The sequence below is a fragment of the Mixophyes fleayi genome, chromosome 7, assembly GCF_038048845.1.
Source record: "Mixophyes fleayi isolate aMixFle1 chromosome 7, aMixFle1.hap1, whole genome shotgun sequence".
In the NCBI taxonomy this organism is placed as follows: domain Eukaryota; kingdom Metazoa; phylum Chordata; class Amphibia; order Anura; family Limnodynastidae; genus Mixophyes; species Mixophyes fleayi.
This window is the reverse complement of record NC_134408.1, coordinates 49,367,784-49,389,643: the sequence shown is the minus strand read 5'-3', so window position 1 is coordinate 49,389,643 and position 21,860 is coordinate 49,367,784. Positions and strand designations below refer to the sequence as shown.

The window sequence follows — 21,860 nt, the reverse complement described above, 5'->3', positions numbered from 1 at the left end:
AATCTCTCTTCTTTACATCTATAATTCATGTCTTCCTGTTTATATCTGGCATGCACTTGCTTCATTATCTTTGTCAATGCTTCTGTTGTAATACGTCCTTTAACCTTTGTGCTCATTCCTACGTGTATTCTCCTCTATATGTTGCACTATTAAATCCTCTTATGATCTGTCCCTGTGTTTCCCTCTAGTAAGGTCTGGCAGGAAAGGAAGACGGCGAGTGTTTAGTCTATCGGAGGCAGACAGTCATGGAGGACACTGGGTTTAGGCCCTCGAACTGCAGCTGCCTCAGTGAGTCTCGTAAAATAAGTTCTAGCGAATAATTACAATTAATGTTCAGTCCATTTCATGGAACACATCCATTAGTTTGCTTACTTGTAAGACCATAGATTGATGTCCATATAGATATACACATCAGGGCTCCATTCAGCTAAATACACAGGTCCATTTTATAAGTTTTGATTCTACAATTGCATCACTGTATGATCTAATCTATGCATAGATCCCACCCCATCAAACATGATATTTCTCCTATGTCATTGTGACTGCAGAAATTACTTACTAAATGGGTTGTATTGAAATATTACATGTACAGCACAGTTGTGAACAGTGAGCATATTACATTAACAATGTGAAATATAATAGCAATGAAAGGGTTTTTTTTTTTTTACCAAATAAAGACCACATAGAATCTGTCTCAATTAGTTCATGAAGATCTACTGGCAGTTCACGGTTACCCTTTGTTTGTACCTTGGGACTGTGAGCTTACTATAGCTTTATAATGCTTTGGAGAGACAGGGGTTCCCTTCCTGTTCCCTAGAGGCTGCATTCAACCCCAATTTTGTGCAGATAAATATATTGTTCTTGTTTTATAAAGCACTGCTTTAAGTGAGCTCACTTTGGCTGGTGTAGACAACCAGTCTGTTCATGATGTGGTTTCTGTATGCATGCCATGTATAATCAAAGTCTGTATATCACTTCCGTTCTTAGAGAATGACTGTTGTTCTGGTATAAGAAAGTGATGGAGGCAGCATCAAATGTACAACCATGCCCAGATTTGCGAAATGCCCAGAGCATAAGGTGCCAGAATCACAGGGGCACAAGTGCACAACTTTTATCATACAATGGCTATAGAAAGCTTTTTTTCACATCTTCTTTTCTTTCCTCATGGAATCAAAATTGATTCATTCAGGAAAACTTATCAATGATCTTCACAAAATACTCTACTGTCAAATAGAAAAAAAAACTCAACTTAATTACAAAGAAAACAAAATAGACACACAATGATTGCATAAGTATTCCCCCACCGTTTTTTCTAAGATGCATCATTTGTCTTGGGAGTTCACATACATAATTGTTTGGAATCCATCTGTGTACAGTTAAGTGTTTCACTTGATTTTAAAAATAAATACACCTCTATGAGGAGTTTATTTGGGTAAGTCTCTACTAGCTTTACACATCTGAACACTGCAATTTTCACTGGGACTGTTCCCAAAACCCCTGGGCTGTGGTGTTGGTTGTATGAACAAGATTGGACCCCAAGGGCAGGATCCCTAAGACTCTCGCACATTTATCCAAAAATAAGTAAACATGTAGACAGTTATAAATAAACTTGAATTGAATAAAAGACTCCCCACTTTATGAAATCTAAAATAAAATTGTAGTGTTTGATCCGCTGTAATTTGAATAGGGATTAAAATCTTTTTTCTCTGTTGATGTGTTTTAGTGCAAGTGGGGAAATGACTGCACATACAAAGCAAAGCATCTGCTCACTAACTCTGCCCGCTACTTAATGATCAATGTGGGGATCGGATTATTTTTTGTACCATTTATTTCAAAGGACCAATTTATCTCACTGATGCCATGCATTTGTTGTATAAGCATATTTTAATATTGTGATGCTCCATACCTCCCAACGTTGTTCTCTCCAACAGCAGGTCAAGGGTATGGTCTTGTCCGATGTGGGCAAGCCACACACCCCAGGGGTGTGCTTAGTGCTTTTGAAGTGCTAGGCTGCCCAATTCTCTCCCCCTTCCCCTCCCGATCTTCTTTATTGCCATGCACAACAGTGCACTTGACACCTGTTCACCTTTGCTCTGCTATGCAGAGAAACAGTGGACAGAATCTCCCCTAACTTTCCCACCGATCAGGACAAAGCTGTCCCGATTGGTATGGTGGTACAGACTGGACTGTCCCATATCATTTGAGTCGGTTGGGAGGTATGAATACATCCACATACTGAGAGCTTTCCCAGTGTTGTCCTAGATTTTGGGGCCATGAAACTATCCCTAAAGTTCCAGACTGAGCTGTGTCAGAAAGGAAGCATGTCTGGGGCTTGGTTACATATATTGCAGAGTGGAAGCTGCTTACATAGGAGATCCCGAGTATGTCTATGCACATCCTGCTACTCAGTAATAAGGAATTCGGATGATTTATTGAGGGTGGTGTTTATTATAATAAATTAATTTAGCTCTGTCACTATTGTTATCATGACCAAGCTGCTGTAAGAGATTTGTATAACTATTTATTTCTTTTTATTTAGATGGGATACATTGCAAGTTGGGTGCATAGTGTTCTGCAGGTACAGCAAGGGAACAGTACAGTGTAAGCAGTCTGTGTGAGAGAGGTTGAGGGGTGCAATAAATTTAAATACAGACCAGTGTTCAATCTTTGGCACTCTGCTGTTATTGAGCTACATGAGCAAATTCTGAAATACTTTAGTTTAATAAGAGCTGCCCATCCCCAGTCTAAGTTCGATCTTCACAGGTTGTAGCTCTGCATCAGCTGCCTCAGTCTCTAATGTTGACTAGTCATGAGCACCCAAAATCTGTACAAAAAAATTGGGTTCTGTGTTGACATCAGATATGTCATAAACAGATGCTGACTAGTGCTTTATCCTAACCAAAACATACCCCTCATATATTCTAACTTTTTGGCCTTTAGTGTATCACATGCATTCAGATCAGGTTGTTCTATGTATGTGTGATCACCATGTGATCTGCTTTAAGCCCAGTCAAGGAACACCTGTGTCCATGTCCAATTATCTCCATGTCTGGATGGTCATGTGGGTATATCTGGACTAAAAAACTGGATCACATGGGGCACACAAGTACAGACTGCTGTCTTTGGCCACTTATTGTGTTTTCACCTAGGACAATAATCTGACTGGACCTTTATCATTTTAGCTGGTCATCAATGATCAGTGACCCATAGATGTGTTGATTTTTGTCCGATTTGCTATAAATTGGTCATATTGGACTACATAAAAACAAAGGATAAAAAAAATTCTTTATAGTTCCTTCCAATAGTTTATATATAACATTTGCATTATATATGTCTATGTGTGTATATACAACATTGTGTTTCATAGAACTATTTTGAATAATTAAACACTGTTGCAAAGTTTCTGTTTAAATACAAAGCTTATGTGTACAGTGTATTTCTTCAGAAAAACTCTTCCTCCTTTGTGCCCCTAATAATCCATTAATTTGCATGACTACAATAAACTCTTGCCCAATTATTGTGTTTATGTTACAGCCATGTGATGTTTTATTTTCTTATTTCTGTAATAAATGCTTTGCTCTAGGGAACAATGAACTGAAAGTTGGGTATTGATGGAAAGTTTAGACATCAGTTATGCGATTAGGACATATAAAAGTCTAAATGATTCCCTTTTTTTCTTGTGAATGCAAAAAGGTCTTACAATTAAAAAGCTAAAATTATACAAAATTGTGAGATTGAGGGAAAGAAATGTTTAATATTCTGCAAGGGTATATGAAGAGTTTAAAGGGAGATTCAGACCTATAGATAATTTTAAATCCTAAACCACCCTCAACTTTTAGAACTATGAGATTACATCTTCTGGACCCCAATGGTTCACATAATTCTCACGCACGCCAGTGCCTGTAATGGATGATTCTTAGGGCATGGCAGCCTGGAAAATTGTAAATGCAATATGCAATGTGCTGGGTTGTCAAATAGAAGATATTTGTAAAGAGCTAATACTCAAGAACTGTCATCATGCAATGCCTTGCATAACTGTCACCACAAGGTGACTATACAGTATAGTAATGCTTGAACAGACAGAACATAGAGTAAAGTCTGGATTGAGCAAGCGTCATTGAGGGCCTGTAAATGTGTTTGGTAAAAAGTACAGTCATCCCTGGTTGTTTCCTCTCAGTGATCTGTTAAACACATGTTTTTTTTTTGCAAACTATAACATTAGAATATATAATATCACAAGCACCTCTTCTCTCAGTGGAACCGAAAGTGCGTGTTCTCTCCTTCCAAGTTCCACGTTAATTGGAGGGAAATGCAGTTGTTGCAAAATTAGTGATCTATTCCGTAGTCATGCTCATAATACACTCCAGATAGATAGCTAGCTGTCATTTTTTGTTTGTTTATCTACTTCTATTAAGTGTTTATTTTTATATAGTAACAGAAAGATGACCTGTTTCTGTTAACATATCTATCAATCAATATTTTGATCCTGATTATTGTTGCCTTTAAAGGGTTTATATAATTATGTTAGACAAATGATGTCAATACGGGTGTTAACTGTTCTAAGTATTATCTGTATAAACAGATGATTTTGAGTTAATTATCACTTTAGTGTTCATTAGAAAAATATGTGTATTGTACAGTATAATGCACCACCTCCTTAGGTTTCTGTCACCTAAATAAAAGTGCCCACCTTACTGCTTTGTTTTTATATGGTCACAGAACTTCTCTGCGACTTCTAATATGAATATAATTTACAGTGACCATGAGTTCCTTATCCCATATATAATTACATTGGACACTATTTACACCATACTAATGATTGCATGTTCCTTTCTAAAATGAATCTTAGCCTTTAAGGGTGAGATCAGCTTACTATTCATATTTTAATTATCAATTTGTGAGTAAAATTGGAAGTGGACACGAGTACCATTCCCATGTAAAATACATTGGTGTCTTTGAAGCAGTTTCCACTTCATTTATAAATTTTAACTTTAAGACTCTGCCTGTACTTGTTTGATATCCATAGTCCAGCGGTGATGGGTGCCACTGAAAGATCCTCATAGATTCCATGATCCTGGCTAGTTAATAGTCTTACAGCATCCGACTGAATTCCCAGGCTCCAGCTGCTCTACTCTTAACCTTAGTATGTGTTATTCTCTGGTTTCATACTACAGTACATTATAATCAGTCCTAGCAACAAAGAATTGTTCAAGTCTAAACTGTAGTATAATATCATCTAGAATAACATGTTCATCTTTAGGAGCACTCCCTCTGCTATCTGGTGCCTTTTGTTTGTTATGGGTAACAGGCAGGCATGGAGCCTTTTATGAAATAATATTCCCCTTAACAATAAAACATTACACGTAAAGTTCCTGTCAGACCAAACTAAATTGTGAGTCTCTAGCCATGAAGTAGTAGTAGAATAGCAGATAGAGCACACATATTACATCCCCCTTCAACCCCTGTATGATTCAGAGAGCAGCCGTGGCACAGAACACTAGCAGCATATAGTATCTTAACGCAGTGTCACATATATTCCACCATTTTAGAAAGCAAAAAAAAAAAACACAAACAGCCCACTATCAATCCAAACCATGCCTAATATTTCTAACCCCGACCTGATTCCTGACTGAGAATTGCAACTATATATATACTAAGGTATAGTGTAAAGTAATAAAAGGTATGTGGGAGCAACATAACTTTTGACTACTGTAGCATTATAACTGTTCAAGATGGCTCTCACAGGAGTTTCATCATCTTCTCCTGCAGTAGTCAGGTGTTTGGCAAATGATCACAATGTTGCAGTCTCCGGTATCAGTAAACGTTTCTAAATGAGTCACAAAAGGCGGCGATGTATAAAGGATAGGGGTGATCAATCTGATAATTACAGGAAAATCCTCACATCATTGTTGAAGGGGCTTTTTAATCAGTTCCCTTAACAGAGTTTGTATTTAGAAGGGTAAGTTTAGAAATGTTTTGTTTAAGTCTGAAGATAACACATTCTTTGAAATAATCTGCAGTATATGAAATGAAAATAATAAATCTCACTTTCACATTTACTAGCTTTCATTTTCCACTCTTAGATATCCCCTGTACAAGGAAATATTTCATATGCATTATTTTCTGAATAAAAAATATACAATACCAATTGACAATACTAATCCCTGGTTCCAGTACAGTCCTTTAATTTGCAGCAATAAATGTTTATTCTTGTTGAGTATCATCCCTTATCACAATAATAAGGGATGATATCTTGCAGCCATTTACTAAAAGACAATGCTGGCATAGTATATCTGATAGGAAAGGAAAATCCTCACCGGCCAGTCTCCTGATAACTCCACGTCCTGATGCGGAATCTTTACTGCGTGCATGCACTGATCCATTTACTGTTAGTTAGAGAGCAGGAAAGCTACAGAAAGGGATCCGAAGATCCCTCTCCTGCGATTCTTTTCCCATAGGGTAGAATGACTAACGTCATCTTCAGATGATAATAGCCATTGGGGTCAAGTTCCAAAAAAAGCTAGGCTTTTGGAGCTTGTTAAATTGGCCCAGACTGCAGTCCCCATTGGAAATTATGGGCACTGCGGTTTAATGTAATATCTCCTGTATTAGGCCTTTGTTAGATACAGGTGTTACTTTAAAATACCAAAACCCGTTTCTGCATGTTTTATGGCTTAATAAATAGTCCCCTTTAAGAGGTAGACATGAAACAAAGGAAAAAGGGGCTGAAAATGAAACCTCTATGAAGAGGTTCCGCGGTCACTCTGGAAAAGAAAGGCATTTTAGGAGACATGGCTGGGCCAAGGTAGGTGTTATGTGCTGGGTTCTTAACATTATGTAAACATTGTCTCTCTGGCTTGGTGCAGTTTCTCATAGTGAGTGGACTTGCTGATAAAATGGTGTGTTTTTAAAAGTGTTTTTACATTTATTTTATCTTCTGACTTCGTTCAATTGGCTAAATGGGAAAAGATGAAAATTACAACATGCTACATTAGAAATAGGACAAGACAATATATTGTCAATGCAAGGAGGGAAGTTGTGCCACAAACGTTGATTTGTTCTGTCTTACAGCATTTTTCTTCTGGGTCTCATATGTCTAAATGCCTGGAAATTGGATTAAAAAAACTCCATAAGTAGGAATTCACGTTTGTCTAAGGATTCTACTTGTTTGGCCACCTAATTGTGTTTTCCCCAATGCAAAATGTTGCCAGCAGCATGCTGAGGGTACCCAATTTCTGCAGAATCAGGTACCATTAGATGATGGAGATGGCGGTGGTTTTTTTTGGCGGAATAGAAGAAATGGGTCTATTTCCAATTCCATAAGCAAAGTAAAAAATGTATTTCACGCTATGTACACATGGGCGTCAGTATGTAGCTCTCATTGAAGCTCAGATCATTTGACCTTGCTTCAGCAGAGCATTTAGAAGTATTCATTAAGGTACAAAGTGAACATTCCTTTACAACTCCTTTACATTTTATCAAGCATTAATGATTGTGAGCACTTTGGCCACATTCAAATTGACGTGAAAAGAAACTTTATTATATTACCTGTGTGTACTCGTCCATTCTCTTACATTATTCTTTGGAGTCAGAGAGCCCGAGTCATTAAGGAGAGCAAAGCATAAAAAGGGAGTAACTTTGCACCTGGGCAAAACCATGTTGCATTGGAGGGGAAGATAAATTTAAAATGTGGGGAAAGATTTACAGTTGGGGTAGGGCCAGAGCCGGATTTACACCTCATGGGGCCCTAGGCAAGATATCGGTTTGGGCCCCCACCCCCAGTGGCCTCTCACACACACATAATACACACACAGGCCCCTCACACACACACACATAATACACGCACGCAATGGCCCCTCACACACACACCACACACACACACACATAATACACGCACTCAGTGGCCCCTCAAACCCACCCATAATACACACACACATAATCAGAGCCGTAACTACACGTTTTAGTGCCATGGGCGAGAGAGATCACTGGCGCCCCATGCCCAATCTTCATGGGTATAGATGCTGCCTCCCGATGGCGGTGCATTACCAAAGGAAACGTCGCCATCCTACTCTGGGTTCGTGCCTAGCCTTTTACAGGTGCTATACAGTTCGCTGGACCGACTCAGGCATATGCCTATTTCCGTGCACCGAGCCCTGATATTAAATTAACAGCACCCATGTCTATTAATTAGTGAGTGAACACCTGAAGCCACCCTACCCTTCATCAGTCCTAAAATTTCCTCCCACCAACCAGACATTAAATTAATAGCATTCCCAAGTCCTATTTCCTCCAACCAGACCCAATATCAAGCTATTAGCATACACATTTTCAACACATTTAATAAAGGCTATTATTGCTATTACAGACATTACCTCCTCTTGACTATATATATATATATATATATATATATATATATATATATATATATATATATATATATATATATGTAAACTATTAAACTATATACCTTATCGCTGATACACTAGCTTAGTACATATTTTGTCACATTCTAAATTTTAATTTTACTGTCTAGTTAAAATTATTACCAAAGTGTCACTTAAGGTATATTCTGTATAGAAAATATTTGTACAGACGTTGGCAGTAATGCCTCCCATGTTAGTGTTTATAGACTATTGGAGAGCAGCAATGCAGTCACTCATTCTTGGCTTTTCCATATCACAAAGTAATATCTGCCCCTAGTCGGGGGAGGGGCCAAATTATTATTATTTTTTTTAGCTCTCGTTGTCACCCCCAGCTGGGCCCCCAAGAGCCGCTAGGCCCTAGGCAGGTGCCTTGGTTGCATAGCGGTAAATCCCTAGATCAACTTTAAATTTCAGTGTGGAAATAAAGCTATCATATATTTGTGTGCTAGATGAAAAACCAGCCAGTATTTAATTTATGTGCAAAATAATAAACTAATTTGTACCCCTTGCATTGTAACATGGTTTGTCTCAGAGAACATTTACTCCTTTTTTTGCCTTACTTTCCTTAATGACTCAGGCCCAGAGTGTTTAATAGGCTTTATTGATGTGTGTTAAATCTAATTTTGAGCACTTGATTTTAATATCTATGTCCACAAACCATTACCTTCATGTTTCATGATATCTGAACACGTAAATTTGGGGATTTAGTATAACTTTTGAGTACAGTTACAAATACATATTGATTGCAATTTTTTGTGACTTTAGTCGGACACACGATAATATTTTAGCCTATGTTACAAGTCCCCTGTAAATGAAAATTTGATTAATCTTAACGTTGTTAGCAATAATCTACTGACACTGTGTTTGCTCTGTTGTAGCAACTGTGCCAGGACATCTGTTTTCCACGCAGTCTCACATCCTTCTTGTGAAATTTAGGTTTGCAGGAAATGGGTGTCCTAACCAGTCATATGACTCCAAAACTAGCCTATCCTAGTCAGCATCAGGCTAACAATTAATTGAATGGAATTAAGTATTGTTTGCTATTGTTTAGCCATAACTTGTAACAAAGATTTAGTTCTCTTTGTGTTTTATTTCATCCTATTACATCATTACTTAGGCCCAGCAGGTAAAATGTTCACCTTTATATTCTATCTGTGTTTCCTTACACCCAATTGACAGACATTTGCATTAACACTGGCACATGCACAGAAAATGTACAACTTTGTCCACTTCCCAGTTGTACAGGAAAGGTAGAAGGGAGGGATTGTTTTATCAATGTTTTCCTTGTAAATCTAAAAATAAAACCACTATACTCAGGAATTGTGACACATGCTTCTTACCGCTGCTGTTTTATGTTTGTTACATGAGCACTATTCTGCTGTCATTCTTGTCATTGAGATTTCTGTACTCTTAAACACTGTACTAAGATCAAAATGAACCCAGGGTCTATTAGTGCAATAAGATAACCAGTAAATATAATTCTTTACTTATACAGGCAAACACCATTGAGCAAGCTCATTTTAAAAGGTGGACTCCCATTAAACAAGTCTGGTAACAACACGTTTATGTACTTACAAATATATAGTAGTTGCAAGAGCACAGTATACACAGTACAGGTAGACCTGCAACAAACAGGATAATGCAAAACACATATGGGTTCAGGTAATAGAGCATCATTAGGACATGCAGAACAATGGTGTAGCAAGTCATTAAGATTTATACATACATGGTTTAGTATTCATGTAAAGCAGAGGTGTCCAAACTCAGTCCTTCAGGGCTACCAACAGTCCATGTTTTCAGCATTTCTTTAATCATGCACAGGTGAGTTAATCTATTTAGCGGAGTCAGTAATTACCCAGCCTGTTTCTACAGACAGAAATCCAGAAAACATGAGCTGTTGTGATGTCCGTATTGTTGCTACCAATAAATATTGTCCGATGCGATTAATGTGGTTCCAAAGCACAAAAGATATTTAATAGCAAAATTTAGCAGAACACAGTAATAATACAAAGTACAACCGATACATATGCTGTGTACATATTCCTGGATCCAGGAATCAATTCTGATGTCTGTTGGCAAAAATAGACCATTCCTGATTCAGAGGCTGCTTATATGCTGTTTAATGTTAGAAAAACCACTGATGATGTCACAAAATACACACAGATAACACTAAGAGAGTTCTTCATTGGTCCAGGGTTTACGATGTTCCAGTTCATTTGATCTCTCTCCAAAGGATGGGCCCCTCACTCCAACTGTTACCTACCTGTCTTCCTGACGAAAAAAAACGGTTTGAGCTGACCCATAAACAGAGAGCTTTTGAGTATTAATTTCATATTATTCATAAGTAGCGACTCTTAGATGCGATCGCTACTCTGTAAGTGAAATATGGATTAATATGAGACTAAACTATATATTTTAGAGGACCTGAACCATAAATACCTTTACTCCTAATATTATCTGTGTATAAATAGCCTTTAATTCATTTATTAAATAAAAGAGTGTGGATTGGAACGTTTAGAAAATGTGTACTATTTACAAGTGTAAATGTAAGTGTGTGTTATTTACCTGTGCGATTGTATCATTAGACGTGGCGTACTAATTACAATTGCACGGTAAATCAGTATTAATTAATTTAGCCAACTTCATCCAATTATTTGAGTTCCAAAGTCAGTAGCCCTTGAGGACTGAGTTTGGACACCTCTGATGTAAAGGGAAGGCAAATAGATTAGTTAAAGTGGATGCTACAAATTAAGTGATGTACATAGACTAAGGTGTATCACTGGGAGATGTGTCAGGAGAGCTGGGCAACCTGTTAGGAAGTGGTGGCCTGGAACTGGGATAATAGGATGGAAATAAACTCTTTGTTGTAAGCATACAAGGACTAGGTAACCAAGGGAGGGTGAAATTTAGGGCAGTAGATATGTAGGCGACTTAGGGACAGGTTATACATTGATGCAAGAAGAACAGAGGATGAGAAGCAGTTGCAGTTTTCTGTAATGTGCTGGGTGATGTGATGCCTGACCAGTTGTCTTCATTCTGTTAGATCAGGATATTTTTCTAGTCTCATTGCAGCAATGACTGATTTTTTTATCGCTATATATTAATAAATAGGGGCCCAAATATTAAAGTTGCAGTCCCATTCTGATTTACTGAAGGACCATACATCTTCATGTGTAGATCATAATTGAGCATTGTTCTGCTTATGTGCATTATAAGCTTCTTCTTTTTTTGTTTTGTTTTCATGACTCCATTTTAATTAAGTTTTTCATTTGCAGAATATTTAAAAAATGCATGTTACCTGATCATTAATAGTAGAGAAACGTACAGACATCACTGAGCAGAAACTGTTGGAACAGGTGCTGATGCACTAGTTGAAGACACGGAAAATGCAAAGAATTTTGCTTTGTCTAAACCTGGATGGCATTTGTAAAGGATTAAACCACATGTAGTGAATACATTTAAAAATGAGATAGGTCTGTCTGGATATATCAGAATATTCAGACGAAAAATGAAGGCAGTTGTGGGCTTTGTTCAGTTATATAAGTAAGATTGAATGGACAGCTATAGAGCATTAAACAGTGAATATATGTCAACTTATGGTCGCACCACAATTTTTACAGAAAACCCTGGTAAGCCTTTTGTAAAAAGTATTCAAACTGTATTTAAATTCTTATTAAAATTAATTTTCAAAACAGTAAACCAAATAACCACCCACAGTTAAATTAACACCACTAAGCAGGCTGTCTTAGGGATATCTACCTCATAAATGACATGGGGTTTACATACTCAATCTTTCTTTTCGTTGTTTTTTTTTAAATTGGAAGATTTTATTTGATTATTTGTTTTATGGAACAATAAGCGGAAGGTTTGCAGAAAAAGTTTAGGGGGGGAAGCCTAGTCAAATATAAGTAAATACCATTTAATATTTTTACAATGAAAGCAGTAGAAGTGCTGATATGATATACCACCGTATAGCAGCCCTCTTCCACCACTGTGTATGTATTATACAAGCAGTACGACATATCAATAGAAAACATTGTACCACAGTACAAAAATAAAACATGGAAGACTGAGACCAGTTACCCACTGGTAATAGAAACGCAAGTGCAAACCACGTGTGAAAATGCATATAAACTCTATGCTTTGGAACTTTTGTTTGATAAACAGTTCAATTGCAAATGCATCCAGAACACAAGCATAATCATCATCATCTATTATTTATATAGCGCCAGCAAATTCCGTAGCGCTTTACATTTGGGAACAAACATTAATAGAACAATACTGGGTAATACATACAGACAGAGAGGTAAGAGGGCCCTGGTCGCAAGCTTACAATCTATAGGACAATGGGAGTTTGAAACACAAGGACATGTGCTACATCATATTGCACACTGGACCAGCTAGAACGCAAAGGTAAAAGTACTGAGTGGGCTGTATGTGTACCAATGTTGGTCAGAGGGTTGTTGTCTTGTGTTAGCTGTGTAGAGAGTGGTAATAGGGGAGATTAAGATGGTGGTTGAGGAATATCATAAGCTTGTCTGAAGAGATGGGTTTTCAGAGAACGCTTGAAGGTTTGGAGACTAGAGGAAGTCTTACTGTGCGAGGGAGAGAATTCCACAAAGTGGGTGCAGCCCGAAAAAAGTTCTGTAACCGAGCATGGGAGGATGTAATGAGAGACGCAGATCTTGTGAAGAACGGAGGTGTCGAGTAGGGAGATATTTGAGACAAGTGAGGAAATGTATGTCGTTGCAATGATCAATGATCAATTCCTATTCTTTTCTATAGCCTGTTCAATTAAACGCATCCATCAAATTCTTTAAACAGTCCCAGCACTAGACAGCCTGAGCTGGTTCCCACTAAAGCTGAGTGTGAGGTCCCCCAGCTATAGTAGTAATAAAAAAAAAAATCTGCTCCGAGCTAAACAACTGGGGCTGGTTCCCAATAAAACAGTGGGTCAACAAACTTGTGGCCCCCTTGGTACAGTTGAAACCAGCCCCAGGCTAAACAGTATGAGCTTTTTGCCACTATTAACAGGGAAAATTGCACCTTGATGCACCCCTCACATAGTGGCAACAGCATAGGCTGGTCAACAAGGGGCTGGAGTCTCTGTGGTCCCCTCCCAAGGACTGTCATGCTGAAAAGGGGCTATGGGTTCTTGGGGTAATGAGGAATATTGAGACCACTGGTGGCAAGTTTGCAACTTCAGTAGTTCCAGTGTAATGGTAAGGGAAACAGTAAGTCGTTGCTGCTCAAGGGGGGGTCACACCAGCTACTGAAAGAATAGGTTCACATACATTTTCCAACAACAAAATTTAATGTTGAATTTTATCTTTTTATCAATAAATGAATACAAAGGTCAATCCTGTTGTGTGTTGTTTGATTTATCTGTTTTTATGACTTCAATGAAGATCTGAACACATTTTAATGTCACATTAATGCACAAATTCCCAAAATTCTAAAGGGTTCATTTTTTATTCCATTACTTTGTCCAAATACTGTATGGTGTATTTGACTAGTGTTCGAGGACTTTTTTGTTATCATTTCTCATCCCCTACTCATTTGTGTGTCCCCACTTTTGAAGTGGGTGAGGATAGAACCAATTAGTCAATCAGTGCATGTGACAGAGTCTAGATGTGGGGAGGGTAATGGGGGACAAGCATAAGTAGTGACGTGAAGCTCCTGTCACATTGATATGGGAAGAAATAAAGTTCATGTATCCAAATTATATATACTTGGAGATTAATTGTCCTTTTAAGATGGAAAATAATGAACATTGAGATTAGATCCTTATTTATTTAGAAATAATGAATAGTCTATGCATGGACATAATCCATGCATTGGATTACTATTCAATAAAGGGCCTCTATTTATGCCATGGGCGTAAATACTTGGCAGCAGCAAATGTTTAGCTTTTTTTTTTATAAGGCTCTGGTCAAACGAGCAAAATACTTCCTGCAAGCGTGTGCCAAGTGATAAGTATTACATTTACTTTACTTTGCTTCTTTCCCTTCTTCAACATTTATTTTCTTTTTTAGTTACTTTTTACTTTTTATATTTGCTCATTTTGTTTGCACTATTTTGGATTTATGTCACAATGTATTTGAGAAGATTAGCAGGTGCTACAACATGGATTTAGTAGCGTGATCATGAAAGTAAAGGGTGAACCATAATATTTTATTGCATTTTAAGATTGTAAAAAAAGAAAACAAACATTCATTATATTAGATAGAATAATTTTTCACTGATAAGTATTAGTATCCCATATACACATTGGCATAAAGGCATTATATTAAAGGTTAACTAATAAAAACCATTAAAGGAAACTCTGTTTTGAGATAATTCGATGTTCACATAATCCCCAGTTCACCAGAAAATATAGGGGGAAAAAAGTTTCTCTATGCTCTCTTTCCGCTTGGCGCAGAGACATATAAAAACAGCTCTATATGCAAATACGGTGACTTTTCCATATTGGTCTATACTCCTGCATAGCATTCCTGCCTGACAAGTGTCACAAGGAAGGGAGGATTTAAATATACAGACACTACAGTTTGTTTTGGCATGTACAGTTGTAATTATTCCAGCAAATGAAACAAATTAGTTCACAGAGCAATATTCACCAGTTTGGGATTCATAGAGATATTCTAAATCTAAATATGGCAAAAAAATTGTAACCGTTTAGCACTGGAAATAAGATTTTTTTTTCTAAGAAATAAATTAGATCTAGATTTACAAAACATTAGACCTGGTTTTGGTTATGCATAGTTACTGTATTACTATTGAACACATAATTTATATATTTGGTAGGCATAGTGGGTTTATTTTTAAACTGATATGGAATATTTTCTTTAATCACTTTTGTTTTCTTTTATCAGATGATTCTTCCATTCCTGACCAACCTCCAATGACCATTTACAGTCAGATGGAGTCCAACGATGAGTCAACAGGCTGTAGAGCCAGGAAGAGTTCCTTACGGAAGCCAGACAGTGAAATCACCAACTTGGCCCCCAGCCTGACTCCAGCACCTCAGCCAACCATCTCCTTAATATCTGACGATAACACGGACGCTCTCAGCGTGGAATCCCTTACTCTGGTCCTTCCTGTTGATCCACACAGTATTCACACATTCAGTTGTATTTTGGAGGCTTCAACGGAACCTGAAAATGATACTCAGGATGGAGATGAAAGTGCTGAGCTTGGTGTCGCAGCAAAAGCTGATCTGGCAGGAGCTGAAGGGCAGTGACAATGGAAATAAATTCACATCTATTTTATGATGTAATGTGGAAAGCCATATTGTCAGCAACATTGAACATGAAACTCTGATATCCAAATAAACCAGGACGTCCATATCTGGTGTGTTCTCTTGGGCTGAGAAATACCAAAGGATAGTCCCTATTACCATCCTATTACTGTCACATCCAAGCTAACTCTAAACATTCAATACACACAATGTGCAAGAGCTAATGGCCTGCTACTGTAAATGCTGTACACAATGGTTTCATGCTGCTTCCTTGACATGATTTTTTAACAGCCAGTTATAGGACAAACCATTCTAAAACCACTGCAATGAAATTAATATATATTCTGTTACTTTGTGTTCAGTTTTTGTTTTGATAGTGAATTCCTCTGTATAGATCAAATACCTAATTCTGTTATCCCAAGCAATGAACGTATTTTCTCAATTTCGTTCAAATATATGAGGCAGCAAGAATACTTTGCACTATTTGGCACTTTAGAGCATTTATTTATACTGCCCATGCTGTTATTGTATTTTTAGCTGTAGCAATCATAGACTATTTTTCTTATTAATGGCATTCTCATGTTGCCAAGGCAACTGCTACTGGATCAGGGTACCCACTGCCTTTCGTACAGTGTGCTCTGCTGCATTACACACTCTTCACCTCTAACATATATTGCAGTTTAAAGTGTACCCATCACCTACACACAGTTGAGGTAGCTACTTTGTGGGCTGAGCTAATTAATATTAAAGCGTGCAGCCTGTCTATTCACTAACCCACATAATGGCATACACTGTTTGTAGGCAATGTTAAAATTATTCCTTCCTCTAGCTTGTATAAAATGTAGGGTGCGAGCCTGACAAGGAATTATGGATACTGAGTTTTGTCTGTATTTCACATTTTTCTGGTTTGATGTATGTTAAAATTTAACAAAGCTATTTCATTCTGAGATTAGAGTCTGTTATCTTGCTTACACATTAAACATATTGTACATGTGTTAGTAAAGCTGAAGTCAGGAAAACTATACGTTGTTTCAGAGGGCATTTTAGTTTCCAACTCACACTTTACTATTTTAAAACAATATCAGTATTATCAGAGTAGTCATGCCACTCCTTGAACGATGATTGACCTGGATGTTAAATATAATTAATTTAATGCTGTGGTAGATATGATACTTTAACAAATGATCATTCATAGTACATTTTTTTTTATTTTGTTATTCTTAGAACATCTAACTAGCACACATGGAAAACGAATACATTTATTACAGTTTGCAGGGGCACATTCCTGCAGGATAGTGCATGTACATAAGTCACACACAGTCCACTAAAGTCTGGGATTAAAGACAGTTCTGCTATTTTTCAACTGGATTTCTTGAATTCCTGATGAGTCCTAAGTAAATGGAGTGGACTTGTAGAATATCTATATTGTTTTAAATACCTTTAACAAATCTGTATCTCCCAACTTCTCATTAAAGATAAACAGGACAGCTGTGGCCATACTTCCAGCCTCTGTCACAATGTGACCACACTCTTAGACTGCCCGGTTATGAACCAGTGCTCTCTGGCCACTGTGAGAGAACTTGGGGGTGGGGTGGCATATAAACAGCAGACCCAATGCTGGGAACAATGCTGATATTTTACTTTTAAATCATAGAGAAAAGTGGAACAGATATTGATAATTGTATCCAGCAGGCGTAACAATAGGAGTGGCTCTGCAGTAGGTGTTATATGTGCATAAATATATATATATTCCTATTTATTTACCTGTTTTGACAATGGATATTCCCTAGGTGCCCTTCAGAATACAGGCTTTCAAATAGCTACAGGTTAGATGTGTTCTGGAAAACTTTTACAGACCGTATACTTTCACAAATAGTTTTCTTTTGACTAGACTACATTTAAAATGTACCTGTTGTCTATGCAAACTGTCAATTTCTAAGGAACCAGTCACATCACTTAGGCACAGATTGACAGTCCGGGCTGCCACCAGAAATTGTGAGGCCTAGTACAAATGAAACAAGCAGCCCCCAACTAATCTCTCCCCTACCCACACACCCAAACCCCGAAAACAACTTTTGCACCTCATATGCCCTCACTTGCTACAAAATTCAACCACGTACTTCAAGATGACCCATATGCCACTCAGACCTCCTACATGCCTTTAAACGTCTTCACAAGCCCCTTAGACATCCCCACATGTCCCTTATATGCCATCCAGACTTCCCCACATGCCCTTATATGCCCATCAGACCTCCCATACTCCCTTTACATGCCTATCAGATCTCCCTTTATGCCAATGCCATCAGACAAAAAAAAAACCTGGGCATTGTCAAGAACTTGACGATCTTACTATAATAAGATTGATAAATTAACAAATAGGCATGAAGCAATGCACATTTTGTCCTTATGTAATAATTAATGATAAGGCAAGCTTTGGGTTGCAGTTCTCCAATTAATGTTATCAACTTGCTTACCTTTTATTTTAATGAAATAATTGTTATGTGAGCAGAGAATCATCAGTATTTACTAATCTAAAAATAGCATCTCGCAGTGAGGTTTTATAGAAATAAACAAGATTTTTTTTCAATGCACTTTGAGCCATTTCACACCATATGCCTTTTCACCACCCCGTACCCTAATTCAGTTACCTTGTTTCTGTGCTCCTATTCTTCCTCTCCTGATCTCTACCTTCTTGATGGGATGCAGTCACTGTGTGACAGCATCACCTTAGCGGCACATTCTCAGCCTATCGCTGTCTGGGAGTTACGGTATTACAAGCCAAAAGAAATAAGTTGAATTCAAGGATGCGGCAGGCATATCACTCCGGGCCTCTTTAACAACAGTACTCCCTATACCCACCTGATGGCGGCCCTGCTGACAATCTCTATTGTCATGGAAGATGGTTCAGACCATAAAATGGCTGCCTCCACTCTGTGCAGGCAACTGGTTCATTTTAAAAGTACACATTGCTTGTTACTGTGCTGCATCTCGTGTCAGGGTTTCAGTTATCTTCACCGGTTTTATGCTATTGTCTAACATCTGGTATGTAAGTATGATACTGCAAATTTAGCATGACATAGTCTCTCTTTTGCTCACTTTACATTGATGTGAGTGCAATGCAGTGTGGACCTTCATAGGATGGTAGTATATAAAAATTAGGAAAATGCAAAGACCTAAAATATTTTGGGATCTATTTATCAAAGGGAGAAAAGTCCTAAATCTGGTGTAAACTCACATTTTCAGCGGATTTAGGGCTTCTCCCTATTCATCAAAGCTCTGGCAGGTATTACCAGTGATGGCCCTCACCGGGGGCCATCCCAATGTAAGGCATGAGTAAGCCTATTTCTCATGGACAGGGTAGCAATAGCAGACTCTACACACATATAAATGTAAAGCATTTGTTCCTTGATTATTTAGTTTCTACTTTTTACTATTTCTATTGAGCTTTGTTTTAATTATATTTATTTTTATGGAAAGTGGAAGTTTGGGCTTCCAGTTCCACTGTGCAGGAGTGAACCAGCAAGCTCCTCTGGCCTGGCAAAATGCTGAGTTCAACATTGGTCAGTTCCCCCAGTGAAAATGTATTGGTAAAATATTTCCTATTGCCCCTATGATAAATAGACCTCTTTATCTCTTTATGGTGTAAACGTTAGAACTGTAAAGGGGACAATTGCAACTGTATTCTCACTTAAAGCAATTTTACAGCATAGAAAATGTACATAGTTTACATCTCATGTTTCTTTTTTATGTATACAGTCATCAATGTTAAAGCAAAATAACTCAATCTACAGTTTGTCTAGACCAGCATCTAGTATATACTATGCAGACATTAATAATGTGCACTAAAGGATGAAGTAATTGCTTTATTTGTGGATATTTCCATACAGTACATACAATTCCCGTAATCTAGCAGGTAAAAAGTAAAATTTTCCTTAGAACAAATTGTTAATATACTGTATGTGACAATGTTATATGCTTATTGTTATTAGGGTAACCAGAGGCACCCCAGATGTTGCATAGTTACATTCACATAATTTTCAGCTCGGTACTATTCCCTGTATAAGTTCTAGGATATTCTTAAAGCCCACATATTATTTGATTTCTTGGTATGTAAGGTATTGTTTCATACTCAACGTGTAATTTATTTCCAGACCCTTATATTTTGCAATAATGAATAACCATGAAGAATGGCTAATGTGTTTTGCAGGTTGTAATCTATCCCCCATCCCCCCTGTGTGTTACAGGATCAAATTTTGTATTGATACTCCACCAAAGAATGTAGCTATCTTGGCATATATGCCCCACGTTTCACCTTGAATAATTTAAAACCAGTTCATGAAAGATTCAGCGATTCTGTATTTAATAAAAGAAGTTGAGTATAATAATGGATTGATAAGTTTACTTTTGGATGATTGAGTGCAATGTGTAATGATCCATGTAGTGGTTTGGATCAATGCTATGCTGAACAAGGAATATGCTTGTGAGAAATAGGTGTTAAGAAATTAATTTCCTTTTTTTTGTGCAATACTGAATTGGAACTTGTAGCTAACATGTATCAACATTTCAACTAAATAGGTCTTAATAGTAAATAAAGTCCACCAAAGCATACACCATACTGTGAATCCCACTGAGGAATAATAATGAATGAGCACAGTATATTCATCAAATATTGGACCCCAATGAATTACATTCACAAAGGAAGTAGTAAGTATGGGTACTATAGAACCACTGCGTTACCATCTATCCATTATGCTCACCCATGTGTCTTGATCTGTCTCTCTCATCATTTCTGGAGTGTCCTATTGGTGACTGGTAGTACATGTATTTTCAAGCTACCCAAGTTCTCTTTGCCAAATTAACTTAGAGCTTGAAACCTTTATGCTTGCCAAACACAAACAGATATAGGACGATATTGTTACATGTCCTACAATGAAAAGTATAAGAAAGCTCTATTTTGCTGGCAAAAGTGGGTATTCTAGCTTGCAGTATTGGGGGGGGGGGGGGGGGGGGTTTATATTTATCACCTCGCCCTACACATCAGAGGGTTATAGCCGGTGACGGCGGTACTATGCAAGCGGTAACCCCCCATCTCAGTATGTCGATAATAGAATGGCTGAAAAAAATGCTTTATTCTTTAAACAAATCATTTTTCATGCAATGTTTATTAAACTTTTCATTTTTTAGTCTATTTTTTACGATTTATTGCATTTTATTTATTTATTCAAAGTTCTCTTGTCACTTGTGCCTGAGTGCAAGTTGTCCAAGAATCCACTCCCAATGTTTATCCGAAAATTAAGTAGTCACTTTTGGGCCTGATTTAAAATGGAATGCAAGTGTAACTTGCAAATAAAAAGTTACACACAAGTTTATGTGTATTTATGCCATATTCAGAATTGAAGACGTGTCCGCTTTATAATAGACGCACCCCTCACATACTTATGTATGCGTGTACAAAAACTTTTTATATGTTACGAATGCAAATGGATATGAAGCATCTTTCAAACTAGACTAGACCGTTGTGGTGTAAGAAGTCGCAAGTGCCAAAAAGTCACAGGTCTGAAAAGTATGTCCACTTTCTGAGCATGTGCAGTGTGAAAAACTGCAAAGATGTACTACGTAAACGGCAATACATCTCACTCTGAATCAGGACCTTCTATATTTCTATACTGGAAATATACGACAATTGCAAATTTATTGCAACTATATGCATGTAACCAAGTGCCCGGGCAAGTGGGTAGGGGGCTAAAATTACTGAGCCAGGTGGTCAACTGCCGTTCAATGAATAAACATATTTGCTGTACAGGGGAGCTTGTTATATTAAGGCAAACTTGCCTTTAAAGCCATCACCGCTTTAAATTGTACCTGCAAAGTTGCCGATTTCCGGCAACTTGCAGAAATCGGACATTCATACATTTACCCCCTGATGTTAGAAATAAGTACACAGCATGAAGACTGAATCCTGAAAGTAGCCACTACATACTATATTCTTCATATATGACTAGGTGTCAGGATTCCCATTCTAAAAACTGAGAAAATGCAAGTGGAACGAAGTGGTTTTTATTTAACACGGGTAAGTGATGCAATAAATGGTAAGGCATGAAAAATCAGCAGAGTATGGCCGTTATAGCAAGGAGATGAAACACAGGGTGTAATAGTCTTTGGACCGATACACAGGAGGTACTGGAGACAGGATGCGATGG

The 21,860-nt window shown here is 37.5% G+C and overlaps 1 protein-coding gene across 6 annotated transcripts in view; it reads left to right on the top strand.

Moving 5' to 3' along the window:
- The window catches only part of CLEC16A (C-type lectin domain containing 16A), a 260,297-nt gene extending 243,690 nt beyond the window's left edge, over positions 1-16,607 (top strand). For 5 of the 6 annotated variants that reach the window (XM_075179808.1, XM_075179805.1, XM_075179807.1 and 2 more), the window contains one exon: positions 15,296-16,607. In XM_075179808.1, coding sequence (XP_075035909.1) covers positions 15,296-15,663 — 368 coding nt within the window. In that variant the 3' untranslated portion in view covers positions 15,664-16,607. Of the gene's footprint in view, positions 1-188; positions 289-15,295 lie in introns of all 6 variants that reach the window. The other variant, XM_075179809.1, reaches the window with a different exon arrangement.
- Positions 16,608-21,860: the final 5,253 nt, after the last annotated feature.